The sequence below is a fragment of the Rhamphochromis sp. 'chilingali' genome (assembly GCF_963969265.1).
Source record: "Rhamphochromis sp. 'chilingali' genome assembly, chromosome: 6".
NCBI classification, from domain to species: domain Eukaryota; kingdom Metazoa; phylum Chordata; class Actinopteri; order Cichliformes; family Cichlidae; genus Rhamphochromis; species Rhamphochromis sp. 'chilingali'.
Window position 1 is genome coordinate 35,242,362 of NC_137933.1, and position 25,366 is coordinate 35,267,727.

Genomic DNA, 25,366 nt, shown 5'->3' on the forward strand with positions numbered 1-25,366 from the left:
TAATTATATTGTGATTATTTATGTGTTATTTGTTTCTTTATTCATTTATTGGCGGTCTTTTTTCCCCCAAGTCAAGATGAACGAGAACAACTAATTAAAATACATTTTTATTTGTGTATCAAGGTTTCATGCCCTTACATTTTGTACATTACCAACTGAAATATAAAAGTGTATTACATATATTCCAAAATCAATTGATCGCAATGCTGTCTTGATAAGTCATATAATTGCACAGCAAATATAAATGTTATGATCTTAAAAACAAAATAAACAAACAAACAAAAACAACATTATGAAATACAAAAGTCTGGGTGTTCACTCAAAATCACATTTTGGGATACAGATATAGCTTCAGTGTGTCTTACATCCACAGCATAATGGAAGGCAAATAATTAGCTTACATGTGTAAATGTTATCACAAGGTAAAATATGTTCACTTCAGAGTCCCGTAGAAAAGGTTTGGTTGCAGCATACTAAACTATCCACCCAGTAAGACATATGCTTTGTCCCAAAGTTCAGTTGTTTTGTTTTCATTTCTGAATGGGAGCAGTTTATATTGCTGCTAACAACACAGCAAGAGAAACAAACTAACTCCTTAAACTTCACTGAGAAGCAGCAGCCATTTGCAGAAGTATCTCTTAGCGAACCAAAAACAGAACAAGAGACACGGACCTAGACATCACTTGTGCAATAAGCAAACTCTGCTTATTTGCTTTAATGCTATTAGCTCTTTAAGCCAAATTTGATATCCATTGTCTTACATTCTAACTTTGATCCTTACAGCTTCAGCTTATATCACCTACTAAGTTACAAATTGTACATTACAAGGAACCTCACTGCTCATTCTTAACTCGCATTGTGGCTCTCAGATGGTAGCGTTTGTGCTTCATTGTTAGACCATACTCTGGGGTCAGGTCTAGCTGGTCTCCAGGTAAAGCTTGAAAGTTTAGTTTTTGAATGAGGATAGCCAAGAAGAGGAAGACTTCATTTCGTGCAATGACCTCGCCAATGCAGCGTCGCTTTCCCAAGCCAAAAGTCATCACCTTCTCTCCCTCTACCTTGTTGACCTCAGTGCCATCAGCATTCAGGAAACGTTCTGGCTTGAAGGAAAATGGATCTTCCCACAGCTCCCTGAAAGGTTCAGAAAAAAGAGGAATAAAAAATATTGCGCTAACAGGCTTGAAAGCTTACAAATCTCTAGGCAGATTTGGGGAAGGAAATAAAGACTACTATTGTCTTTCTTTACAACTATCCATAAAATGGCCTGGTGAAAGACATGTTACTGTATTTCTCTAGTATAGGGTAGCTTTGAATATGAGTCAGTTTGCATCATTCGTTTTGGCAAAGTAAAAATGTAGCAAAGGAAACCTACGGGTCATGGTTGATCTGCCACTGATTGATGAAGACACAGGTGTCTTTGGGGATGAAGAAGCCATTCAGTGATGTGTCTTTTGTGGTGCTAAAAAACAACAAAGTGTTAATTCATTGCATAATGACAGGTTTTCACGTTTATTTTTATGACTGTAAAAGCCTTGTTTTGTGTCCATCTTTTTGGTCTTCTGTGATACTTGGCAGGTCATTTAACACCTATATCCTTTTACTTTCTTATTACAAAATGAATGAATCTCACCAGTGCGGGATTGTGAAGGGCAGGTATGAAGAATGGCGAAAGAGTTCCAGGATGTAGGCTTCAAGAAGGGGCAAGTTGTTCCGATCAGAAAAAACAGGCATACGATCGAGACCTACTTTTTCCTCTGAAAATGAAAAGAGATGATAAAATATTAGCGTACGAGAAGATGAGGATTGACATTGTACCTTCTGACTCTGTCAGTGATTACCAAATTACAGTTAATCATTCTGCTTTGAGAGCAACAAGATGTATCGATGCACTTTCTTATCATTTAGTTGTTCTTTTATCAAAAATCTATCATGTAAGAGAAATACAATATGTCCCCAAAAAAACTATACGTACTAATTTCTTCAAAAAGCCTGTTCTGGATCTCAGGGTAAGCCACAAAGTACATCAGTGACCATGACAGAGCAGTGGAGATGGTGTCAAAACCTAGGAGAGACACAAAAGTTCGGTCAGAATATTTTTTTCTCCGAAGTTATGTTCCTTTATGATTATATCATTTAACACAAAGAAAATAATTCTCCTACCAGCTCCAAATAGATCATTGACGATTCCAACAATCTTCTCATCTGACATCTGGACATTTGCATTCTCGTCCAGCTTTCTGTCCTCGCAGTGATCTATGAGGGAGTCTGTGATGTCACGGATGTTGTCCTAAAAGTGGATTTAAGGACCATCTAAATTAATGTCTGTAATTTCTGCAAAGTACAATGAGCTAAATAATATTGTATAGTGTGAGGCGTACCTTGTCAAAGGTGGCATAGTGCTCGGTGACAAGCTTTTGAACGAACTTGCTGAAGCGAGCATTGAGGCTCACAAATTTTTTCATTTTTGTGCTGGGCAGGTACTGAAGAAGGGGGATGAAGTCCGCTGGGTTGCCACTGCCCACAACCTTGACAAAATCATCACTGAGGTTCACTAAGCTAAGCAGCTCATCGTCATGGTGGTCATAGCGCCGGCCAAAGCACATGCCACAGATGACATTGGCAACAGAGACGACGACATAGCGGAAGGGGTCAAAGCTGCCTTTGGTCTTCATGACAGTGTTGAGCTCTTTGATCAGATACTCAGTCTCTTTGCTGATATGTTCCTCCAGGGCACATGAGTACTCTGGGGTTGTGCTATCTAAGTTGGAAAAAGAACGCAGGGCACTGTAGGCCAGCTTTCTGCGGGCACGCCAAATGCCAGCTTGGTCTGTACTGAAAGACAGACTCTTGCCATCATTGATGTAGCGAAAGCTGTACAGGTCAGGTCTGCCTGAAAACTCGTCCCCTTGTTTGATGAGAGCCTGTCGAACTGTTTTATTACCACTTAAAACGACCACAGGACGCATGCCAATCTGGATCTGGAAGACGTCACCGTAGCGTTTGCTCATAGAAGTGAGACTCAGGTAGGGTCTATTTCCCAGCTCTAACACATTCCCAATGATAGGGAAGGGTTTTGGGCCAGGGAGTTGCTGAAGCCCCTCGGGAATCTTGTTTTGTGCATTCTTAATAATCAGGTAGACCAGACACGCTGTTGTCACAGCCACCAAAACATGTGATACTGACAGTGCTCCAATGAATGGCAGTATCATTAGTGCCATGATGACGTTTTTCTGGCTTCAACCTGTAAATTAAATTGCAGGTGCATTAGAGCAGTGTAGACAATGGGAGAGAGAGAAATAAGTGTTACGCAACATGTAGAAAACATTCACTATAAAGTTTGAAGTAACTGAGAACTGACGTGTATTTGCATGTATCTATTTGGCTTTTTATTTTTAAAAGCACACCAGCACTTATTACAGGTAGTCTATGCAAAGTAGTGGCCTATGTGTATAGGTATAAATTAATTACTACAGTCTATGATTCAGGTGAAAATACTAAGTAATGCATCAAAGTTATTCTAGCAGAAATAATCTCCATTTTGCACTTCTCTTTTCTTCCAGCTAATAAGTCAGTCAGCCTATAAATCAGTCTGCTGCATTCTTGCCATTTTGTATATGCATGTTTTAAGCTTACCTTTGATGAACTGATGCAGGAGAAACGGCACTCTGATTCCTGGAGTAGTTTTTCCAAAGTGCATGTAAAATGTTTGGAAGAGTTGTTGTGAGGTCACACTCTTGATGTCCCTAAAATCGGCAATGGACTCCTGCTTTATACTGTGCTCGACAGCTTGATTGGCTACTGTTTGTGACGTACCCTGCCCCCTCTCCCTCCCTTTTTTGTCATGAATGAACTTAGTACAGAAAAAACGGTGCGTGCGTGCCTGCCTGCCTGCGCGCGCGCGCGTGTGTTCTGGAAAAAAAATACATAAGAAATGCAAAGAGGAGTCATCATGTCTTTATCATTTATATGAGTTTATATTTTTTGTTTAGGGCCACATATGGCACAATCATTTTTTATAACTTCCACAACTGTAGAACGGTTTTTAATCTGTGATTACATTGCCTTGTGCCAACTTTCTTCGGACTGATTTAGCTTGTTTTTCGAGTGTCACAGTCTGAGCGGTAAAAAATACTGTTCTTATTCTCATTGCCAATGATTGCAGGCTGTTGCATCTCCGTGATTCTTGCCCAAGCACTCGGTGATGTCTCAGCAATTCCTTCGACCAACTTATAACCCGCTGTAACTTGTATCGATAATTTAGGGCAGCTTGTTACTAGCGTGATGTGAAATTGGTTTTACTGGGCAAGAATGGACAGCGCAATGAGTCGAAAATCACCTACATCATTGCGCCCAGTTTTGCATGAAAAATGTATCCCCTAAAGATGATAACTTATTGAACTACAGAAGGACCTCGTCATGCTTAAAACATTTGGAGTTAGAACGGACGTTTGTGACAACCCCCCAGTTGTAACCTCCCAGACGGCTTTAAGTCCTGATAAAACAGTCAGATGCCATTGCGTGCTTGTACCTGTTAGTTCTCCGCTGGAGTTAAAGATTGACCAGTTGCGTGAGAGCACAGTGATCAAGCCCTCACCTCTCCTTTGAAGGGGATGCTGGAGGGGAGGGAGAGAGGAAAGGAGGGAGGGAGGGAGGGAGAGCAGTTAGGTTTCACTGCTCGAGCGCTGGGACAGATACGTTCAGTATTCATATCTTATTGTCACCACTTTTATTCTTTCAGTATATAATTACACAGAACACAGTGTAATTTAGGGGTTAACAACTGCATTTTAATAATAACTTCATTTGAGAAGTGAAGCTTTTTAAAGTTGCCCCCACCCTGCAAGTGTATAAGTATATTGATTAATTATTTCCCTTAAAATATATATAGTCTTTACTATTATACGTCTGCATGAGATTTGTTATAAAGAAAAACTTGTAGAATTAAGTGTTAATAAGATTTAAAAGTCTGAACTCTTAAACTATCCTCACTTGCTTCTAAGGAAGAATCCCGCACAGAACGCAACCTGCACTTTACATTTCACTGATCTTCAGTTTGTGTGATCACAGATGTCAAAATGTGTTACTATAAAGTTCTCGGGGACTTATGATCAGAATATAGATGACCTTTTTCAACATGACCTAATTGTATACGTTTGCTTTTACAATCAACTTACTAGTTGTGTTTTTAACGTACAATCACAATGTCATCACAAAGCAATTTAACGGTTATTCAACAGACAGATATACATTTTATTTTTTAGGCCTGTGTATTAGTGCTAATTAGTTAATTATACGAAACATGTAATATTCTGAATATTTGTTCAACTACGACGTGATTGGAGGCAAATGTTGATTTTAATGCAGCAATAAGTTCTTCAAAAAGTTAATTTTCTCTGAAAGTCCGTGTGATTTGTATTTACCCGGAGCTTTGGAAAGACTCTGAAAATGATATTGAAAAATTGTTCTCAGTCCATCGTGGGTTCCGAATTCTTATTCCAGCCACAGCAATGCAAAGATGATGAACTAAAGGGTTGGGCCGTGTTGGCGGTTATTATTATTATTATTATTATTATCATTATTATTATTATTATTGTGAGGGAACAAAAACTCAGACAATCGCCATTTCTCAGAAAACAGTAGATCAAAAATGTCCATGATAGCATTATTTTTTAAGCAGCACTGGTAAAACATTAAAAATGACCAATCAAAGCACGGCGTTCACCATCGCAGCCTTTTAAATAGTGTTGCTCTGGAAAAATCCTGATCAGAAGTGTCAGTTATAATTCGGGCTTTAAACTTTAACCAAGCCTGTTATTGGGCCTAATTTTCTATGAAATACACATTTCATTTCACTTCATTTTATTTATTATTATGCAGAGTGACATGAAAAGTCTCTGCGTTACATCCTGAAAATTTCTACTCAGCCTTAATTTAAAACACCACCAAGAGTGCTCTGACCACCATACAAGCTAAATAGCAGGAAAAAGAGAAAGATATTATGGACAAATGTATTTTAATGCGTTTTGCCCGTGATATAGACATTTTTAAGCCTAAAGACTTTAATTAACTTCATCAAGTGAATGTGGGTGGAAAATTAATTTTTAAAAATGAAATCTATTCTTTGGTTGTTGAAAGTATCCCGTTCGCTTTAATAGGGTGTAGCACATAACCACAATTTATTGATTGATTGATTGATTTGCCTGTTTACTCCCCCCCCCCCCCCCCCCCCTTTTCTTTTAATTAAGATGAAAAAACTCACGAATAACTTTAAACTAGCACACAAATAAATAAATAAATAAATAAAGGCAAAACTTTTCTTTGTTCATCTGGGGCGCAAAATCGGCGACGCTGAGCTTTGTCGTGCTCCTCCGGGATGGGAGTGCTGATTCTCCCGAGACTCTGCAGTGCGCCACGGCGCTGCGCCTCTGGTGCTGCAGATTGCGTGAGAAGCGGAGCTGCCGTCCAAAGGGGAGGGTCTCGGTCTTCTGGACAATCCTAAATCTGCTTGGTCAAGTCACGCGAAGGCAACAGCCTCTGGAAAAGACACAAGGGTTTTAAACTTGCAGAACAAAGAGCGCAGACACTTTTTTTTCTCCACCCTGCTTGGGCACGAAGGTGCACATATTTGCGCGCTATAGCTTCTGTAAATGCGAGGATCTTGGGGCTTTGGAGTCATGCAATCTGTCACTCAGGCTTCATTCACTGCAGTCATGTAACACCGTGGGGCCATTCCGAACTGCCACACAGGCGAGAATCCACCTAAAGCAGGCAAAGAAAGTTACGAAAACTGAAACTTAGGAACAAGGTGAACCAGTCACCCTTTCTGTCACGCAGCAGTTCCCAGAGGTTTTGCAAGGATAAGAACAAGGTGGATGGAGTTTCTGGGCAAAACTATTAATTAATTTTAACAAAAGAGGTCACTGCAGTAAAAAGGGCTTTTAGATCTGTGATCATGTGTGGTAATCTTCAAATATTTTCTTTAATATGTAAAGAAACGTAACTGCACAATGATCTGCTGAAGTTAATTTTCCTTTTACAATGAAGCAGCTCTATTTTTATTCACAATGTTTTAAATATGTCACATTTTTACTAGCCCTACAAACTGGTTGTAACAATATATTTTATATCATTATCGTAACACCATAAATAAATTATAAAACAGGTTTATAATGCAGTTATGGAGGGAAAAGATTATGTTTACCTTGCATTAAAACCTTTGCAACAGTTGCAAGATTTTGCCAAGCTGAGGAAGTAACAGAAACTCATCTTTCAGCAGTGTCAGAATTCAATAATATGAAAAGAATAAATATTAACTTTAATGCAGTCCAGTGAACCTAAGTAAATCCAAAATCTGGAACAGCATTGGAGTATCCCTTTGGCATTATACAGTATACACCACTTGAAGTGTTTCCGAATCAAACGGATCACATTTCAATTGTTGCATTTGTAAGTTGTGTGATGGGTGTCAATAAGCCCCAGGGATAAAACTGAACCCGATTTGAGATGAATGCGACTGAGATTGTGTGCGGACCGCCTGACATGGGAGCTTTTACAGAGAATACTGTGTTTACAGTGGCTGCAGGAGTGTGTGTCACATCACAAATGGTGAGCAGTATTCAACAGCTGTAAATGCCACAAACGTGGGGAGCAGGTGAGGAAAGATGTGGGAGCATTGATGTGAGTGACAGGAGAGTTGCTGTGGTGAGGGGCACATTCTTAACAGGACTAAAGAGATTATTTGCTACAACGGGAAGCCATCAGCTGTGCTACTGTATAGATACTAAGCTGTGTGTACAAATGACCAAAGAGATCACAGTGATAGGCTGTACATTGGCCTGAAGGTGCTTGGTCTAAGTTTGCAAATGTGTCCATTTCAGAGAAGTAGGACTGGGAGTAGAAAAAACAAGAAAAAATAATGTTTTGCCCTCAGCCATATACCTCTTAAAGAATTCTTGGACATAAAAGCTGGTGTAATGACTGTGAAGGTTGGTAAGTTTCTACTCACGCAAAGGTTGTCACGCACACACCTTGAGAGCAGGTGTGTACTGCCTAAGTGTGTGATCGTGGTTCTTTGCATACCAGTGCTGTGAGGAGGCTGGTTTTTTTCTGTGTGTTAGTTTCGTGATTTAGAATCAGCTGAGAAATAAAGCACACCACTCTGGTTCTTATAATGCTATAATTTGTTTGTTTTTTAAACTCTATAAAATAATAATGATGAATGATATTTATTAGATGATAATAATTCACACGAACGACTACAATCATACAATACTTGCTTAAACCATCTGATAATCAGTCAACCCAATTTTTGCTGCATAAAACAGCGGAGGTATACCCGGTCTAGGATAGCTGTACTGACAGCTGTACAGTACCTCCAGGGAAATAAAACAGAAAATAGGAATTTCCCTTCAATGGTCTTAAAGGAAGAATCATGTTTAATTCTTATCACCTTTGTCTGTGGAGTTTCCCTTGTAACTCTTGTCAACAACAGGTCTCTTTTTCATGGGTCTATTGATTAGTTATGGCACCTGTTTTCTGTTGCTCTTACATTAAATTGTGGCTCATTAGCTGATTTTGAAAATTTTGCCCCAACTTGAGCAACACATACAATAATATTCTAAATCTTAGTGTATTCAACAATTGCGAGTCAAGCCCCGGGGCTTTACATTTCCCATGTCTTTCATCACCATTTCTTTTTTTCATCTTTGGAAAGATTCTTTTTGAGCCACATCAGAGGATGCAATCATTTTCATTTTCACAGCAGTACTTCTCTTGATTAGTAACCTGAGTTTCATGTGTGAAATCACTGTGTGCCCTTCTAATGCTTATTCAGCTTCTCCTTTAATTGTGAATTCAAAAGGTAAACCTCAAAGTAACACAAATGTACAGCACGTTTACTATAAATGAGACCAAAGCCCGACCAGTAGGACATCAGCAAACAGGCTCCTGGCCTTGCGTGTGCCCCATCGAGCAAAACTTAATAGGATTATTTTGGGCTGCAGGTCATGACACCACACAGGAATGTTGCCTATGAGCTAATACACATATGCCGCATAGGTATTAATATGAAGCTAAACCCGTAAGTTTGCATCAAACACTCCACAGGCTAACATGAGCTATATTTATGGATTAGCTCATGCCTCACATAACTGCATTTATGCTTTATCATATCATCTGTTGCATTTGATATGATCAAAGGTCTTCAGCTAATACGACAGCTTAATGATGTAGAGAAGAATTCCCGCTCAACTTCTCTTAACAACATAATAAAACACAAAGCATGCTTACCTGTGTGTTTAATGAACATACAATGTACCATTCTTTGCTGTACGCAAGGTGTAAAAGTTATTTTTGTCACATTAGATTTTAGTCTACAGCTCCCCTGCGCATGTTAAATGTTTATGACTATCTATTGAGCAATGCATCATATTTGATTATGTAAGTAGCTTATTTATTACACAGTGTTTTATTTATTTAGGGTCTTTGTTTTAGTTACAGATCCCATTTGATTTTTTTCCACTGTATTTTAGGGACGTGTGTATCATGACATTTGTAATTTGGAGACTGGAAAGAAAATTTTTTAAAATGAAATTACATACGCTTGTCAAGTGAAAAGTGAAGATTGATATCCCACCACTATTCTGAATGTGAGAATGTTCTGATTTTGATACAGGTCAGTTAAAGAGTGACCCTGCTGTCACCCAGTGAAATTGCTGTTTTATCAAAAACCCAAGCCAAGCAACTAAACATGCATAATATGTCCTTTGGTGCTGAACACACTACTGTTCTGTTTGAAAGGATGGTAAGATTTATGTGAATGCGAAAATAGCAGGAAAAGTGGTGGTGGACTTATTTTGAAGCCTAATGCTTTTGTTTCACTTTGTTTTAACTTTAAGTTTAAGCACTACAAAATACTTGATTATGTTTAGAATCCTGGTTTGAGTTAACAACATGCCCACAGATCATAACTCTGCATGTTAAAATGATACTTAAGGCTTCTTAGTTCATTAAAATGTGCTCACATGAGGTCCTGAACAAATGCCCAGTTTGGATAAGTTTTTGAATAAGTTGCTGCAGTCAGAGGAACTGTTAGTGTAACAACTTTGACAAAAAATCAGCGATTATAGCCAAGGAATGAGGTTTTGCTTAGAGGTGATAAATCTTATTTGAAATATAGTATTTTCTGATTAGCACATATTATATATACCAGTATTACTCAGGTTTTGGGAACATTCACTAAACATGGACACGACACATTAGGAAAATGCATATGGATTTGTCACTGCAGTAATTTCGCAATATATGGCCTCCTTCACATTTTCACCATCACCCCTGTATGCTACACAAAAACAAACTAGCCAACATTTTGGAAGGCTGGCACTAATATGCTCACCAAAAACAAAAAACAAAAACATATTAAATACTGTAAGGGGAAACCCTAAACATAATGAAAAGCTGGGATATCTGCAGGGTTGTGCGCCTGCTGCACTTCATCAAACAGTAATTTCATTAACTTCATATTTAGATGTGAATTTTTTGTCTGCACAATTTTAAAAGTGAAAAGTGTCGTTTTTTTTTAGCATTAAATGTGAAAATATTGGGATTAGGTTTTATGTCATGTTCTTGCAATATAAAACAATTCGCCTGAATGACACAACAATATGACTTTTGGTACCAGCACAAATGTGAACTGAATAAACAGAACAGCTAGGAAATGGTGGTGGTGAAATGTTGTTGTTTTTGGTTGATTTGAATTACACACTGTAGAGCACACAGTGCAGTTGTCTTGTAATTCTGACCTTTTTTGTGAAATACACCAAATTCACCAGATTTTCAGGTTGATCTTACTATAAATGTATCCAATGTACACTCTGTTCATTGTATTTATAATCAGTGTTAAACTGATGTTAAAGTTTAACATTCAAAGCTCTAAGAACTGAAAACATATATCTCACTTATAAAAATCTATAGTACTAAGTGTTCTCTTTCTTTAAAGTGATCTTAGGACAGTTCAGAAGTGATAAAACTGCAGTTTATCTAAAGGCCAATGACTAGAGCAAGTGATTACACCATTTTAGAGGACACAAAGTCAGTTTAATTTTTTTTGGTCAAAAAAAGAAGGCAGAACCAAAAGATAACATGTCAGGGAGGTCATTGAAACGTGCTGTCTTTCACACGCAACCATAAACACTTTGCATTGTCCCTAAGGGGGGAAAAAAACCCTTTTCACACGAATTGTGTGCGTCTGTATTTGCATGCCGAGGAGGCAAATATTTTATGTGAGTAATGGTGAGGAGGTGGTGTGTGTGTGTGTGGGGAGGGGGCTGCTGGATCACCTTCCCTTCCTCACCAGGCGTAAATACCGCATTAGTAACTGAGCTAATGGTTGATGATGTCCCCTCCCTCCTATCCCCATAACTCTCCTCTGTCCTTATGCAAGACGGTATACTGGCGAGTTGTGGCAGGAACAATAGTTGCGTGCGGAAATATCTCGGTCATTCATCTTTCTGTCACCTCTTCCTGAGCGGAGCACGAAGGTGTCATAACTGAAGGAACAGGCAAAGAGAGAGAGAGCGATCATAAAGCAAAAAAAAAGCTTGAGATCGCGTGTCTGGGTCGAGTTATGACCCGCGCTGCAAAAAGTAAACAAAAGCAGAGCATAAAAAAAGAGAAGCCTAAAACTAAACAAATAAATACACACACACGCACAAATATGTATATATAAACTTGCCCCCACCTGGCCCTGAATGATCTGAATTGAATCAGATAAAGATAGAAAGTAGTCTGGTAGACTCTTTTGCACCACCACCACACACATGACACAAATGACAGCAAATGATCATTGCATACTTCCATGAACTTAGTCCCTGGATCCAGAAACATATTTGGATGTGAATCAGTTAATTATATTCTGCTGAGGTAACCTAGATGATATCTTCCATTTTTTTCCCTATTTCAATTTGATATGTAATTAGATTTGATGGGAAATATAAAATTCTGCCTTTTCTTACAATGGTAAATAATCTTTGCAGAAATTCCTGAATCCAGATCAAGTCCAGATTGACTCCAAATCGGTTCTAAGAAGACCTAACTCCCAACTAATAATGTATTCATGCAAATACATACATAACATTTTGAGTAATCCTGCAAACAAACAAGCAAAATCAACAGCATAACCTCCTTCTTGGCGGTATCAATATGCATACATATATAAAAAAGACAAAAAAGAGTTGCTGAATGTCGCAAGCTTTGTATTGTGTTAGTTTTGTTGGTTATGGGATATCTGCTGACTGACTGATTGCTGTAGCTGAAAAAGAGTAAATGAGCTTTGGGGTCATGACACTGTAAGTGTCTAGCCCTGGCCTGATGCTGGCGCCTAGGTTAAAAAAAAATCTCCAGCTTCATGCAAGAAAATATTCAAGGCTCCTTTAGTCAATACCATTAACATTGTCTATGCAAAATGTAAAGGGACTTTACATGGTGTCAAACCAAACCAAACTATGACAGCCAATTAGACTGTAAGCCTGTTTTCAGGCTCTTATTACTGCTCTGATAAATGGACCGTGTACTATTCCTTTACCACTAAACAATCATCAATAGCACTTTTGTACATGTGGCACCACTGCTGAAGGTCCTCCCAGTTTTCTGTTTGTTTGTTTATTTTTGTTTTTTTCTGTAGGATAAACAGTGTATAGGTTTCTTTTGCAATTGTTAGCTGATCTTCGTTTCTATTTTTTTTCTTCTTTTTGTCTATGGAGAAATAAGATATGGTTAAGCTTGGCACGCAAAGCAAGTCACGCATGACACAATTTAACCTCTTCTGCCCCGTTCACACACAAACGCGAACGCAAGCACACATACACAATGCCCCCACCATAACCTTCATTCTTTCTGCAGTACAAACCAACGGCCTGTCAACGAGCCGATCGTCTACAGGTTAAACCAAAGATCGCGATTTTAAGAGGTTTCACTCTGCTTTATTTTAAAGAACTGACCCGAGTAGTGGCTTGTATTGCAATTTCACGTCGATGACAAATATATTTACGGAAACTGTTGTGGATAACCATACGCACCGAACTGGGTCTTTTATTTTTAACAAAAGTATAAAGACGTGATGAAATGAATGATAGTTCATTTTGGTTAAATTTAAATAAAAAGTTTAAAAAAAAATTAAACTTCAAAATACTTTTTTATTATTGTTATTAATAAAGTCAGAAAACGTCCAGATAACTTCCACTAGTACTTCTTAGCACGTTGGATTTGACACGAGGAAAACAGTAAGAAAAAATAAACTAGCAGAAGTTCAGGCCTAAATGTTGCGGCCAGGAAACTAACTATTTTCTTCCTGAGTGAGTGCTCCCTCGATAGACGATCTGCGGGTTAATCATTGTGCATTGCGTGCAGACTGTGTTTGCTCGGACAGAGCCAAGGGTCGGGAGGTTGTGTACAGAAAGAGCTGAGGGAGGTATCCTTCACCCTTCTCTATCATAACAATCATCGGCCGTTTTTTTAGACAGCACGCAAAGTTGTGCAAAAAACGGGAAAGAAAAGTTTGCATTTGTGCAATTACGGAGCGATTATGCATTTGTAGCCAGCTAGATATGCTTTGCAGTGCATAATGTCCTTTTCAGAAGCAGTGCAGCCCTGCACAAGTTAAAACAAAATCTGGAAGAAAAATTAATAATAAACTATACTGAATGAAGAATGCATCTAATGAGTCACACATCAGATCCTTATAATACAAAATGTCCCATATCATAATTTTTTTCAGTCATTCACACTATTAATGTAGATTATGATTAAATAAAGTGACAGTTGTGCTCTGGGGTAACCCAGGTACACTGACCAATGTAAATTCACCTGCAGAGCAAAACTGAAGAGTAATGAAACATTTTTTGATGACGATTGAGTCCATTAGAATATGACAGCTTTTACTAAACCTGCCAGTTTGCTATAACTGTCCCAAAATCTGTTTGTGAAAAGGGCTACCACATTCTTTAGCTGCTTTAGGGACAAAGAAAGAACTTACTAGATGATGATTAAATTTCTGATTTGCTAGTGGGACTAAAGAGACTGGCAAACTTAATCATGAGCCAAAAGCCAAACAGGCCAGGTCCTTATAACTGCACTTTTATTTATTTTTTTATATCAGTAGAACCTGATTGCTTGGGTCTTCTCTTAGTCGCAAAATCTATGTTCTCCAGGCACCGGAGAACATAGATTTTATAGAGATGAGTGAAGTGCATGTTTAAGTCAACCACTGCTATCAGCCCCAAGTAAACAATTATCTTATAAAGCCCACCTTGTTTTCATGTGGCTCACGAATTAACCGTGCATGTACTGCCAGAAAAGGGTGCTGCCACGTCCTTTGTACATTGTACTTTGAACACTTGACTGTTTTCTTTATTTTAGTTATTTTGTTTGTTTTGACTGTTTTCTGCACCCCAAAGTCTTTTCCAGAATTGTTTTTACTATCAGCATAACCTAAAATAACTTAAAGCATATTGCTGTTCTTCTGCACTACGCTTTAATTCTGTGGTGAGAAACCGTCACATTAAAATGTCTTGATATTTGTTATTTATTTATATATAGTGATTTCTCTCAGAATTCAAGTTTGTGCAAATCCAAAGAGATGAATAATTTCTTCATTTGAAGAAGCTCTGGTTTTTGCAGGTACACTTGTAGCACTGAGACTATTGTGTGCCAAACTTTATCTCCTTAATCAGTTTTCTTTGCCATCAGTTAATCATTTGTGCATGCTAAGGCTCAGACATACTGGTTTCATTACACGTGGTGGGAAAAAGGAGGCTGGATGACAACACTGTGGCTGATAGTGCTGACTTAGCCGGTGGGCAGTGGTATGAATTACACAGCCACCAGCCCTTTTTTGTACCAGAGGGAATAGGTTTAATTGTGTGCATTGTAAAGCACTCCAATATCTGATCTTCCTCTGTCTCAATATGCTCTTTTATGCACTGCAGTAAGTGACAAGAAGAAAGATAAGAATAAGGACTGACACATCTGGCCAGTGGCTTTGTGAGTGTGTTTGTACGTTGGCATTTATGCATGCACATGCAGCTATAGCTGACAGGGTCAGACTGTGAGCAGTTATTTTTATCTTACATGCAGGGATGACATGTGAGGTGTGTTGGTACAGTTGTAAAACATGAAAATGAGCAATCCAGGAAGAGATAGATACTGACAGTGCTGACAGTGCCAGCTTGTGTTTGTCGTGCTGGCGTGTGTGATAAGTGAGAGCAGTAATCCTTCAGATTGTTAGCTCACAAGCTTCATACAGCAGGAGACCAAAGATGGCGTTCATGAAACTGGAATGCTAAAGAGACACAACAGAAAGTACAGAAGAAACTGCCACACCTAGCTTATGTATATATCACAATGCTTGTGAGCGTGTTATTTGCTGCTGCAGGTATGTGTGAAGGTATGGTAGATGTCAGTGGTGTGAAAATGACAGAGAGAAGAATCTAGATACTTGTTGCCAATGGGTGTAACCTGTCTTAAATAAATGTTGATTTCTGCAGGGCAACAAGGATTGTCATCCACCCATAACAGCATCTTACAAACACCATAACAAAGCTTTGACTTTCTTCTGTAGATCTCTCTTTTTTTTTTTTTAAAGTTATAAATTAGAGACGAAGGAAATGCTACTGATATAATATGACATGTGATGAGTCTGCGCTCCAAATGAGGTTACAAATACATCTGCCAACAGCCCATTACCCTGCCTGTCGGATTAGAAATTATTCTGTTTTGATGTCAAGCCAGTTTTCCAAATGTAATTTATGAGCAAATAAAAACCCTTTCTATTACACATTTGTAATGTCAGACTGAACAGCTTTGATGTTGCACAAAAATTGTTCCCTATAGTTTAGTTACAAACTTGCTTGAAGCATTTAACAAACACATTTTGTTGTATTAACTTGTAGGTTTAATCTCAACTCAAGAACAATGAAATTCAAAATTATTATTTCCACAGATTCTTGCTTATATTTGTTACATTACAAGAGATTTGCCTCTCGCCCTATGACAGCTGGGATAGGCTCCAGCGCCCCCCGCGACCCTGAAAAGGATAAGCGGAAGCGAATGGATGGATGGATGGATACAAGAGATTTGAATATGCTTTAGTGTCCTGAGGTCAGAACCTTTTAACTTCCATCCTACAAACTGGCTGGGCAAAATCTTGCAAGTAAAGTACTGTGCAAAATTCTTGAGGCACCCCTCATTTCTTTAGATTTGCTTCCAAGGAGCCAGAGAGAAAGTCTGGCAACTTGGAAGCAAATTAAAGTGGTCTTGGACAATGGTTATCCAGGCTATCTTAAGGCCTTAAAAAGTCTTTCTTTATATGTTGTCTGCTTTTTCACTGATTTTGCGGTCCAGTCTCTGTGCCTGTCTCCAGTCTTTTTCACAGTGGTGTGGAAAAGTGTTTGCCTTCTTCCTGGATTCCTGTTTCTTTTTTGTACATTTGTTAAAAGCCTACATGACCCTGTGTGAAAAGGTGATGGCCACCTAAACCTAATAACTGCTTCAGCCACCTTAGCAGCAACAACTGCAATCAAGGATTTGAGACACAGGCGATGAGTATTTACAGCAGTAGGGGAGGAATTTTGGCACATAGCAAGCCTTCCAGGTCCTGAGACAGCCCCAGATCATCACACTACCATCATCATATTGGTACTGTTTGTATGATGTTCCTTTTCTGAAATGCTGTGTTACTTTTACCCTAGACACACACCTTCCTTTTGTCTTGTCAGTCCACAAAACATTTTCCTAAAAGTATTGGGGATCATCAGGATGTTTTCTGGCAACACTGAGATGAGCCTTTATATGCTGTCATGTGATCCAGGGTCAAAAGAGATTGAGCTCAACTGCTCAATACTGAATACTGACTAAATAAAATAAATTAAAGTAAATATGGTTAAGTTAACCAGTTTAATAGATCAGAATAAAGAATAACAGGGATTCTAATAAGCCTATAGAGTCTGATCCTAGTGTGTGTGGGTGCATGTGCATGTGTATGTGGTGCAGGATGGTGGTGAAGGTGACACACTGGAGCCACTAACCTCAGAGAATGTCTGACTTACAAAATGACTGACTGGATTTAATACAAGATTTCATAAAATAAATACAATTAAATAAATGGTGTTTAGCACAGAGTTTTAAAAAGTAAAGGTATTCCTCTGTATTTGAATTGAAACAGGATTATTTTACATAAATGTTTATGTAAATAAATGTGCTAAAGACAAATCCAGCTGCAGTAGAATTACATAAACTGAATAAAACATGAAGTGAATTATATCCATATGTGACTGAGTGTTTAAATGTGATGTGAATGTTAAGAATAACAAAGAAAATGTAATGAAGTGATTTTAAAGTTTAATATTTTTGTTAAATCTTATGTAAGTCAGATAGATAGAGAGGGATAGGCAAGGTGTGGGTGGACATCAGATGATTAAATGCCAGCAACTTGATTGGATGGCAAAAATGTGAAGATGTGACGTCCAGTAAAGGAAGGGGGAGAAAGGGAGAGCAGTTGTAAAAGTGGGGTGTAAAAGAGATTTGGGGTTCTTCCCTTTTGTCTTCTGCGAGATGACCAGTTCAGAAGACTGGATCTAAGAGGTTCACAGCTGAAAAGTCCAGCAGAGGCTCTAGAGGGGGAACCAAAGTCCAACCTGTGAACCTGTGAATTGATTTTGGAATTTTTGGCTTTTCAGCTTCTCATTTTTGCCATGTTAGATGGTTAATTCAAAGGATTTTGATTTACATGATACTTCCACTGAATGCTCAGCTGTTTTCCTATTGGGCGTTTATCATCAACTTGGAACATAAAGATAAGTGCATCTTTGGATCTAACTGTGCCCATCCTTTCTCTAACCTCCCTCCGCTAAAGATAAGAACAAACTCAGCATTAGCTCAGAGTAGGTAAATTAAATGAGTATAGTTTAAGTGATTTGATTATTGATTTTTACTATTTGATTTAAGATTTGGCTTTGCTCTTGCTAAATTTCTTTAGAAAGAAAGTGTAGTTTATTGATCCCCGTGGGGAAATTCCTCTCTGCATTTAACCCATTCACTCAGTGAAGCAGTGGGCAGTCATTGGGCGCCCAGGGAGCAGTGTGTAGGGACGGTACCTTGCTCAGGGGTACCTCAGGGTCGCCGTTCAGGGGAATCAAACCCCCAACCTTCCAATCATGGGGCCACCACTCTACCTACTGAGCTATCCCTGCCCCCTTTTAAAAAAAATTTCCTGCAATTAAAGTCCAAATTTTTTACTTTCTCTTTTTTGCCTTTTATGAAACCGTAAAGGCAGAAGTCTGAATATTATTCTTTATTGGTGCAAATAGCTCTTACAGGTTACCCTAGCATAATAAAGCAATCTTTCCTTGGAGCCTGCTGCCCAGGCAACTAAAATCATCCCAGAAATAACAAGTGCCCCAATCAACAGGAGAGCTACCTGTTACAACTGATAGGCTTTGACCTGCAAGGATACTCAGGTTGCTTCACATCAGGGTTAGCAGGGAAGACACCTGGATGACATTACATGGGCTCCAGACTCCAGCATTATCTACTGGGTAAGGATCAGGGATTAGGATTTATACAGGAACTGAACTTCCTGTATAAGGATTTTTTTGTGAGCTTAACCAAACAGTTTTTGGATACTGAACCCAAGACTCTGAGAAGTCAACAGCTGGCATATGGAGATCCATCAGGGCAATAAAAGGAAAGATGTTCTTGCATGGGTGTGGTGCCAACTGTAGTTGCTTTAGTTTCTTGCTCACAAAGGTAGGTGAGTGTACAGGTATGCTACTTTGCATTCCAGTTCCCGTAGCATGACTCATGTATTTGCTTTCAAGCAATCAGTGGTAAGGACCAGCACACATGTTGGGGAGATATTTTGTGTAAACATAGGTAGAAGCGGCTGCAGCAATCTGTTTTTTTAAATAATGATCTATATTGAGGCTAAAAATTTGGTAAATAAAGATGACAGAGTTCGACCTAAAGTAATGTAAAGTTTTTTTTTATCTCTGTGTGAGATCGAATTTCCAGTTATTAAAGTATATGCTTCAGATCTTCTTGGTTTATTCAGTGTTATTGAGTTCTTGGCTCCACATAAGAAAGTCAGACACTGCTAGACACATGAATGAAAACCTTTTTGTGAGTGACAGCTTCTTGAATAGAAAGTTTCCTGCTGAGGACAAGTTTCTTTTAAGTTTACAACAGAGAAGAACTCTGGTGGTATGAACATGAGAGCTGTGTACTCAGTTTGACTTTGAGTCCTGTTGAAGTCTAAGAACAAAGCCTGAGAGGAGAGTTGTATGTGTATGTGTTGGGAGTGGGAGTGTCCTTTTGTAAATGACTTAGCATTTTTTTTTAGGTTGTGAATATTTCACCCTAAATTCTGACGAATTACACGAACTACTCAATAAGTCTTCAGCTATATTATGAAATGCTACAAGTCAGAACACAGACATGCTGGATATCTTTTTTTTTTGTCCAGTCACTAACTAAATGTTATTGAATGTTGTTATGTTATGCCATGTTATTTGTCAGCACCACAAACATGATCAACTGGTTCAGTTAGAGACTCCAGTTAGCTGAAGGAAGGCCTTCACAAAATTTCTCCTTAAAAGTTGTGAATTTAAATATGGGAAATAAATGGAACGCTAACGTTTTTGGTACTCCTGTGTTGACTTTATTTATTAAAATCTGGAGATTGTTTAATTACCAAATACAAACGTACATTTGTCTTCATCTGTTGCTGTATGTTGTGTTCTAGTTAGAAAATGTTACATGTTAAACAACAATTGACTGTCTGCATGGATTTCCGATGGCAATGGTCTGCTAGTATAACTACAGAAAACCACAAAGAACCATTCACTGTGATACAAATGTGAATATGGTCTTCATTTAGAATAGAATAGAATAGAATAGAATTCAACTTTATTGTCATTGCACATGTCACAGGTACAAGGCAACGAAATGCATTTAAATTTTACATCAGCACCGTGTAAATATTTGAGCAGAATATATGAGGTTAAGCTTCTTTAGCAAAACATATCAGTATCAACAATACACAGCAATCACCCTTAGGTCATAGAGCTGAGTCAACAGTGTGTCAGCAGTGATTCAAAGTTATGCAACAAAGGAATGTGAACATAACAAAGAATGAAGTTGTATTACAGTAACCAAGAGCTCAATACAAAAATTATAGTTTTCTCACCGCAAGGAAGTCATTCTCTTAATGCAGCTCTCAAAACAGTGAAGGCATTTTTACTAACACAGACTCACCTGTGCAAAAGACACTGCAACAATCAGAACTTTTTTCATATGCGTCAAAACATGAAAAGTCAATCACTTACTTCGACTCTGTGATGAATGAATTAAAACCAATCATTGCCGTTTTAAGACAACAAATAGATTTTTTAGTTTTTATCAAAATCTCATTGACTTTGAGTACTGCAAAAAAGCAGGCGTAATGTAGAGTAAAAAGTATTCAGACACAAAAATGAGGTGTGGATGATTCATTTGAAAATTTTAAAACTGCTGAAATGGAGGAAAGCAATATGACACTTGTGAACTACATGCATCAGGAAACAGACAAATCTGAGACAGCATAAACTACTGTATAGTCCAGTCACACTAGATACATTCAGCAGCTGCTTTATAAGTTATGCTTGTTCAACCGCTCATTAATGCAAATATCTAATCAACTTATCACGAGTCAGCAATTCAAAGCATGTAGGCATGCACACATGGTCAAGACAGCGTGCTGAAGATCAGACTGAACATCAGGAAATCAGGTGACTGAAAGTGGAATGATTGTTGGTCTACGTGTTTGAAAGAAAGAAAGAATATTCTGACAGCATGGGTTTTCTTTCCTTTGCTGAGTATACTATTATGAGTCAAGAAGGAAATGCCACTGTGCTGTAAGGATAAACTAAAGAAAGAGACATACTGAAACTCCCTCACAGCCAGTTGATGTTTCCTGATTTTTGTGATGTACTATAAAACAAAACTCCTTTTCAACTGTCTGTCAAACGTTTTTTCTCAGAGGAAATTTTCCTTCCTTCTTTCCCTTTGGCAGTATCTCTCAAAGCATAGCATCGGATGCGCAGATTAAACCTAGCTCAATCTATCCATGAAGCTAAATGATGCAATGAGTTAAACTGCAGGAATGTCTTAAAGATCTCAAAGACGTCGATGACCTCTCATTTACTCTTCTAAATACAGGTAAAAATGAGCTTTTTATACTTAGCCCGAAAAATTGCATGTAACCAGATACTTACTCTATATAGCATTTCCTTGGCCTGCAGGAATACTGTGAGGAATCTTGGTGTTTTCTTCGATCAGGATATGTCCTAAAAAAATATGTATGACTCCATTGTTGAATTTAAAGTATCTCTCTAGAAACATCCTGAGTGATACTGAAAAACTTGTTTGTCATTTTGCTGCTTCTAGGCTGGCTCCATGCCAAACAAATTAAAAATCCTTCTCCCCACATACAAGGCCTTGAATATTCCAGCCACATCTTATCTCAAGGACCTCATAGTACCATATCCCTGGCTCTCTTTCATAGTGTGTGTGTGTGTGTGTGTGTGTGTGTGTGTGTGTGTGTGTGTGTGTGTGTGTGTTTGTCCTGTTTTCCTCCAGTCACCCCAACCAATTGCGGCAGATGGCTGCCCCTCCAAGAGCCTGGTTTTTTTTCCTGTTAAAAGGAAGTTTTTCCTTTCCACTGTCACCAAGTGCTTGCTCACATGGGGTTGTTTGACTGTTGGGGTTTTCTTTGTATTATCGTAGGAGTTTTACCTTACAATACAAAGCGCCTGTCAAGCACATTAACCAGTTAAATAATCTAACAACAGGATCTGTTGCATCTTAAGATGTTGAGGTCTAGAATGTGTACACACTCAACTCTTGTTGATAACGTCAGTGTCCTCACTGATTTCAGGGGAAGTTTTTAATCCTTCTTATATTGTGTTCTCAAACAAATGGAACTTGTTCTGATATACTCACAGGGCTAAAGGATTTTGTGATCACAAGTCACTGATGAAGTGAAGATCATAACCCTTGTCTATGTGCAAATATGGACAAACTCCAGATATTTATTGAACTCTGCCTGACAGCTTTGGGCTTTTACCAGTCAATCAATATTGTGATGTCAATGCTTTGCAGTCTTTTTGCATTTTTCAGGTGTGTCTCGTTTTTCTGGTTTGTATTTTTTTAAATAAATTTTTCATTTTTTATTTCATTTTAAATTTCTTGCTTTGAGTTATTTTTAGTTTTTATGAGTTTCACACAGTTTCACTTTAGTTAGATATTTGATTTTGAAGGCCTGTGACACACAGTCATGATATCTAAATCTCAGGTGACATACTGTATGTACCAAGACCTCCTGCCTGACAAACTCTAAAGATAAATGCATTTGTTGCATATTTTCTAAAATGCCCTTTTATTAGTTTATTCATTTTTTTATTTATTAAAGCTAACTGCATTTTATTTAGTGGTCATTTTTAGTTTAGTTTTACCTAATTATAATTACCTTCAGCTGATGTAATCCTAACAGTTTGTAACATTTTTTTAAGCAAAAATTGTTTCATTGCTTGAGAGTTAAAAAACAAACAAACACACAAATTGGCATCTTAGTCATCCTAGACCTGTATTTTTCTATCAAAGTATTTTAAAGTGCTGTTAAACCAAATCTAAACATCAGGTCATGGGGAAGCTGAATGAGCTTTTTCAGGTTTTGCCTTCTTTCACAGTTTTTTTTTTTTTTATTGCTTACACATTTAAAGATAAAGCAACAGTGCTGATATAAATGTAACAGTGCTTGACATGTAACTGGAGACCAAATGGGAATTTGGCAAGGCAGTGTTAGTTTTCAAACATTCAAAGACATGCTCACAATTATCTGTATTCACTCGGATTAATGTTAGAGCTAGGTCTGCTTGATTATTGGGCGAGTTGGGAGGTCGCCTTGTAATCGGAAGGTTCGAGCCCCGGCTTGGACAGTCTCGGTCGTTGTGTCCTTGGGCAAGACACTTCACCCGTTGCCTACTGGTGGTGGTCAGAGGGCCCAATGGCGCCAGTGTCCAGCAGCCTCGCCTCTGTCAGTGCGCCCCAGGGCGGCTGTGGCTACAATGTAGCTTGCCATCACCAGTGTGTGAATGGGTGGATGACTGAATATGTAAAGCGCTTTGGGGACCTTAGGGACTAGTAAAGTGCTATACAAATACAAGCCATTTTACCATTTATTACTGTTTAATTATTACCCCCCCCCCCCCCCCCCCCACACACACACACACACATTCTTTGTCTTTTTTTTTTTTTTACACAGAGCTGTCAAGTTCACATCATCATTTTTATATTTTTATGATTATGTCAGTGGATGAGTTTAATATTCATTTGAATTCCACTTCAGATGTTCTCAGATTGAACAAGTCGTTGCATGTTGATTATAAAGTTGGAGACCATTGCCTGCAAGGGTAATGCAAGCAATTGTCAAAACTATTGGATGTTTTAATAGATGTTTCTTAACATTTGGCACATGTAAAAAGGAAATGCTACAGAAAAACATGCCCCTGGCCAACATTTGTGTAAAAAGCTGTTACAACCTGTGGCTCATAAATAACTACTGAAAAAAATCTGACTCTGCTCTCCACGCCACTTTCCAGCCAGTTCCAGGCAGCTGCTGTCTAAGCAAGATCTTTGTTATGGTGGGAGTTGTTTCGTAACACTAGTGGTGTCTGCACATTGTTTGCCAAGCTCTAATTGAATTATCACCCCCTTTTCCAAAGCAGGCCACTTGGAAATTCCACCATTATAGATACCAATATCATGCACTAAAATCCTGCCTGCCTAGGCCAAAAACAACACTTTGTGATGCTGTGCGTGTCAGTGCCTATGTGTGTGTGGTTGTGGTCTGCACCAGTGTCAGCAAGATAACTGGCTTTGCGTGTATCAGCCTCGACAATCAAAGTGATTTGTACTGAGATTGAATGCTCCAGGTGTCTGAAGCAAATCTTTTACCCACATCAGTGCCATCAGTTGATTTAATGGTTTGTTGACATGCCATCACGGTTCTCACTTTTATGCAACACATTATTGGGAAGCAGATGTAGTTCAACTGACTTTGAAAGCTGCAGCAGCACTGTTGACAGGAGGTGTTACAACTTGCATTTGTTTTGAAGAATGTGACGACTGTGGGAACACACTTCATTAAAGGAATATTTTTATTATTTTTTTAAACCATGACGTGAGCCACTGTGTAATGCTGCTATTAAGGAGCTATCAGGGAAGTAATTGACAGGGGATTGAAAACTGGCAGCTGTGAGAAGTTTTTCCAAACATTAATCAGTGTTCTTCAGATGCTTATAAACACCAGTGACAGTGTGAAAAAGGCTAATAGATGTTATGATGAATTGAAGCTGAAGTACTGCATGTGCTCGTGTTTATACTAATTTAGGAAATTAACTGAACAGAGCAAGAAGGACTCTGGAACAACTTGCTCAGAGTCTGATTGGGGAATAATAATTTTCTGCACATACCACGAGAAAAATGAGCATTTGGTCAAAGTCCAGGTTGCTAATGCAGAACACATTTTGCATAAGAACATCTAAAGTAATGTAAAAATGCCTGTTTTTAAGGGACCGCCGTTTAACCTCAGCGTGTTAAGAGGGCTCGCTAAGCTTGAGTCTGTAATCTTTAAAAACAGTAGAGGCTTTATGTATCCATGGTAATATTATAACACATACACTGTGTGGATATTGTTTTTACAATTTTTTATAAATTAGTGTGAAAATGAAAATCACTAAAATGACCATTTAAAGGTAATTTTTTAAACACACATCTACATCCCACTTCTGGTTTGGCAGAATCTGCAGATGCAGCTTGTAGCAATGCTCATGCAAATTCAGACCACACACCATTACTTCCACAGGCATGCTGAAATGATCTATATGTAAACATGCCATGTTTTTTCTTGCAGTTTCAGTACAAAACTATCCAAGGCCTAAAAACTCTGTTTGCATTAGGAGTGTGTGTGTTATTTTGATAGTCTTGTGTCTCCTGTGCTTTGTATCGGCTTTTACTTCCCCTGTCTCATTTCCTGATTTGTTGCAGCTGTCTTCCTTGGTGTTTCCCATCTTCCTAATTATCTGGTGTGTATTTAAATTCTCAGCTTCCGTATGCTCTTTGTTATGTCCTCTCTTGCAGTTTTTTTTGTTGTTGAGTAGTTGTTGATTTGGTTTCCTTGCTCCTGTACCTGCATTATTTTGTATTATGATTAAAGGACATGGGAAGTAAGTAATGAAACTGCTTGCAAGTTTATTTCTTACTTTCCAAGTCCTGCGTT

General features: G+C 38.4%; 1 protein-coding gene across 1 annotated transcript; it reads right to left on the bottom strand.

Annotated features, from left to right (window-relative positions):
* Positions 1–94: 94 nt before the first annotated feature.
* cyp1a (cytochrome P450, family 1, subfamily A) lies at positions 95–3,788 on the bottom strand. Its single transcript, XM_080885506.1, has 7 exons — positions 3,634–3,788; positions 2,379–3,241; positions 2,161–2,287; positions 1,973–2,062; positions 1,631–1,754; positions 1,373–1,459; positions 95–1,131 (listed from the first exon to the last, which is right to left on the bottom strand). The coding sequence occupies exons 2-7, from the start codon at positions 3,216–3,218 to the stop codon at positions 834–836; spliced, it is 1,566 nt and encodes a 521-aa protein (XP_080741632.1). The 5' UTR covers positions 3,219–3,241; positions 3,634–3,788; the 3' UTR covers positions 95–833.
* Between the last annotated feature and the right edge of the window lie 21,578 nt (positions 3,789–25,366).

What these genes read in the sequence shown, in the direction of transcription:
- cyp1a (XM_080885506.1), bottom strand. Translation starts at nt 3,218, where the DNA reads ATGGCACTAATGATACTGCCATTCATTGGAGCACTGTCAGTATCACAT. An exon ending in ACTATGCCACCTTTGACAAG is followed by an intron (nt 2,288 to 2,378) that starts GTACGCCTCACA and finishes ATCCACTTTTAG; the next exon opens with GACAACATCCGTGACATCAC. An exon ending in CCCTTCACAATCCCGCACTG is followed by an intron (nt 1,460 to 1,630) that starts GTGAGATTCATT and finishes GTTGTTTTTTAG; the next exon opens with CACCACAAAAGACACATCAC.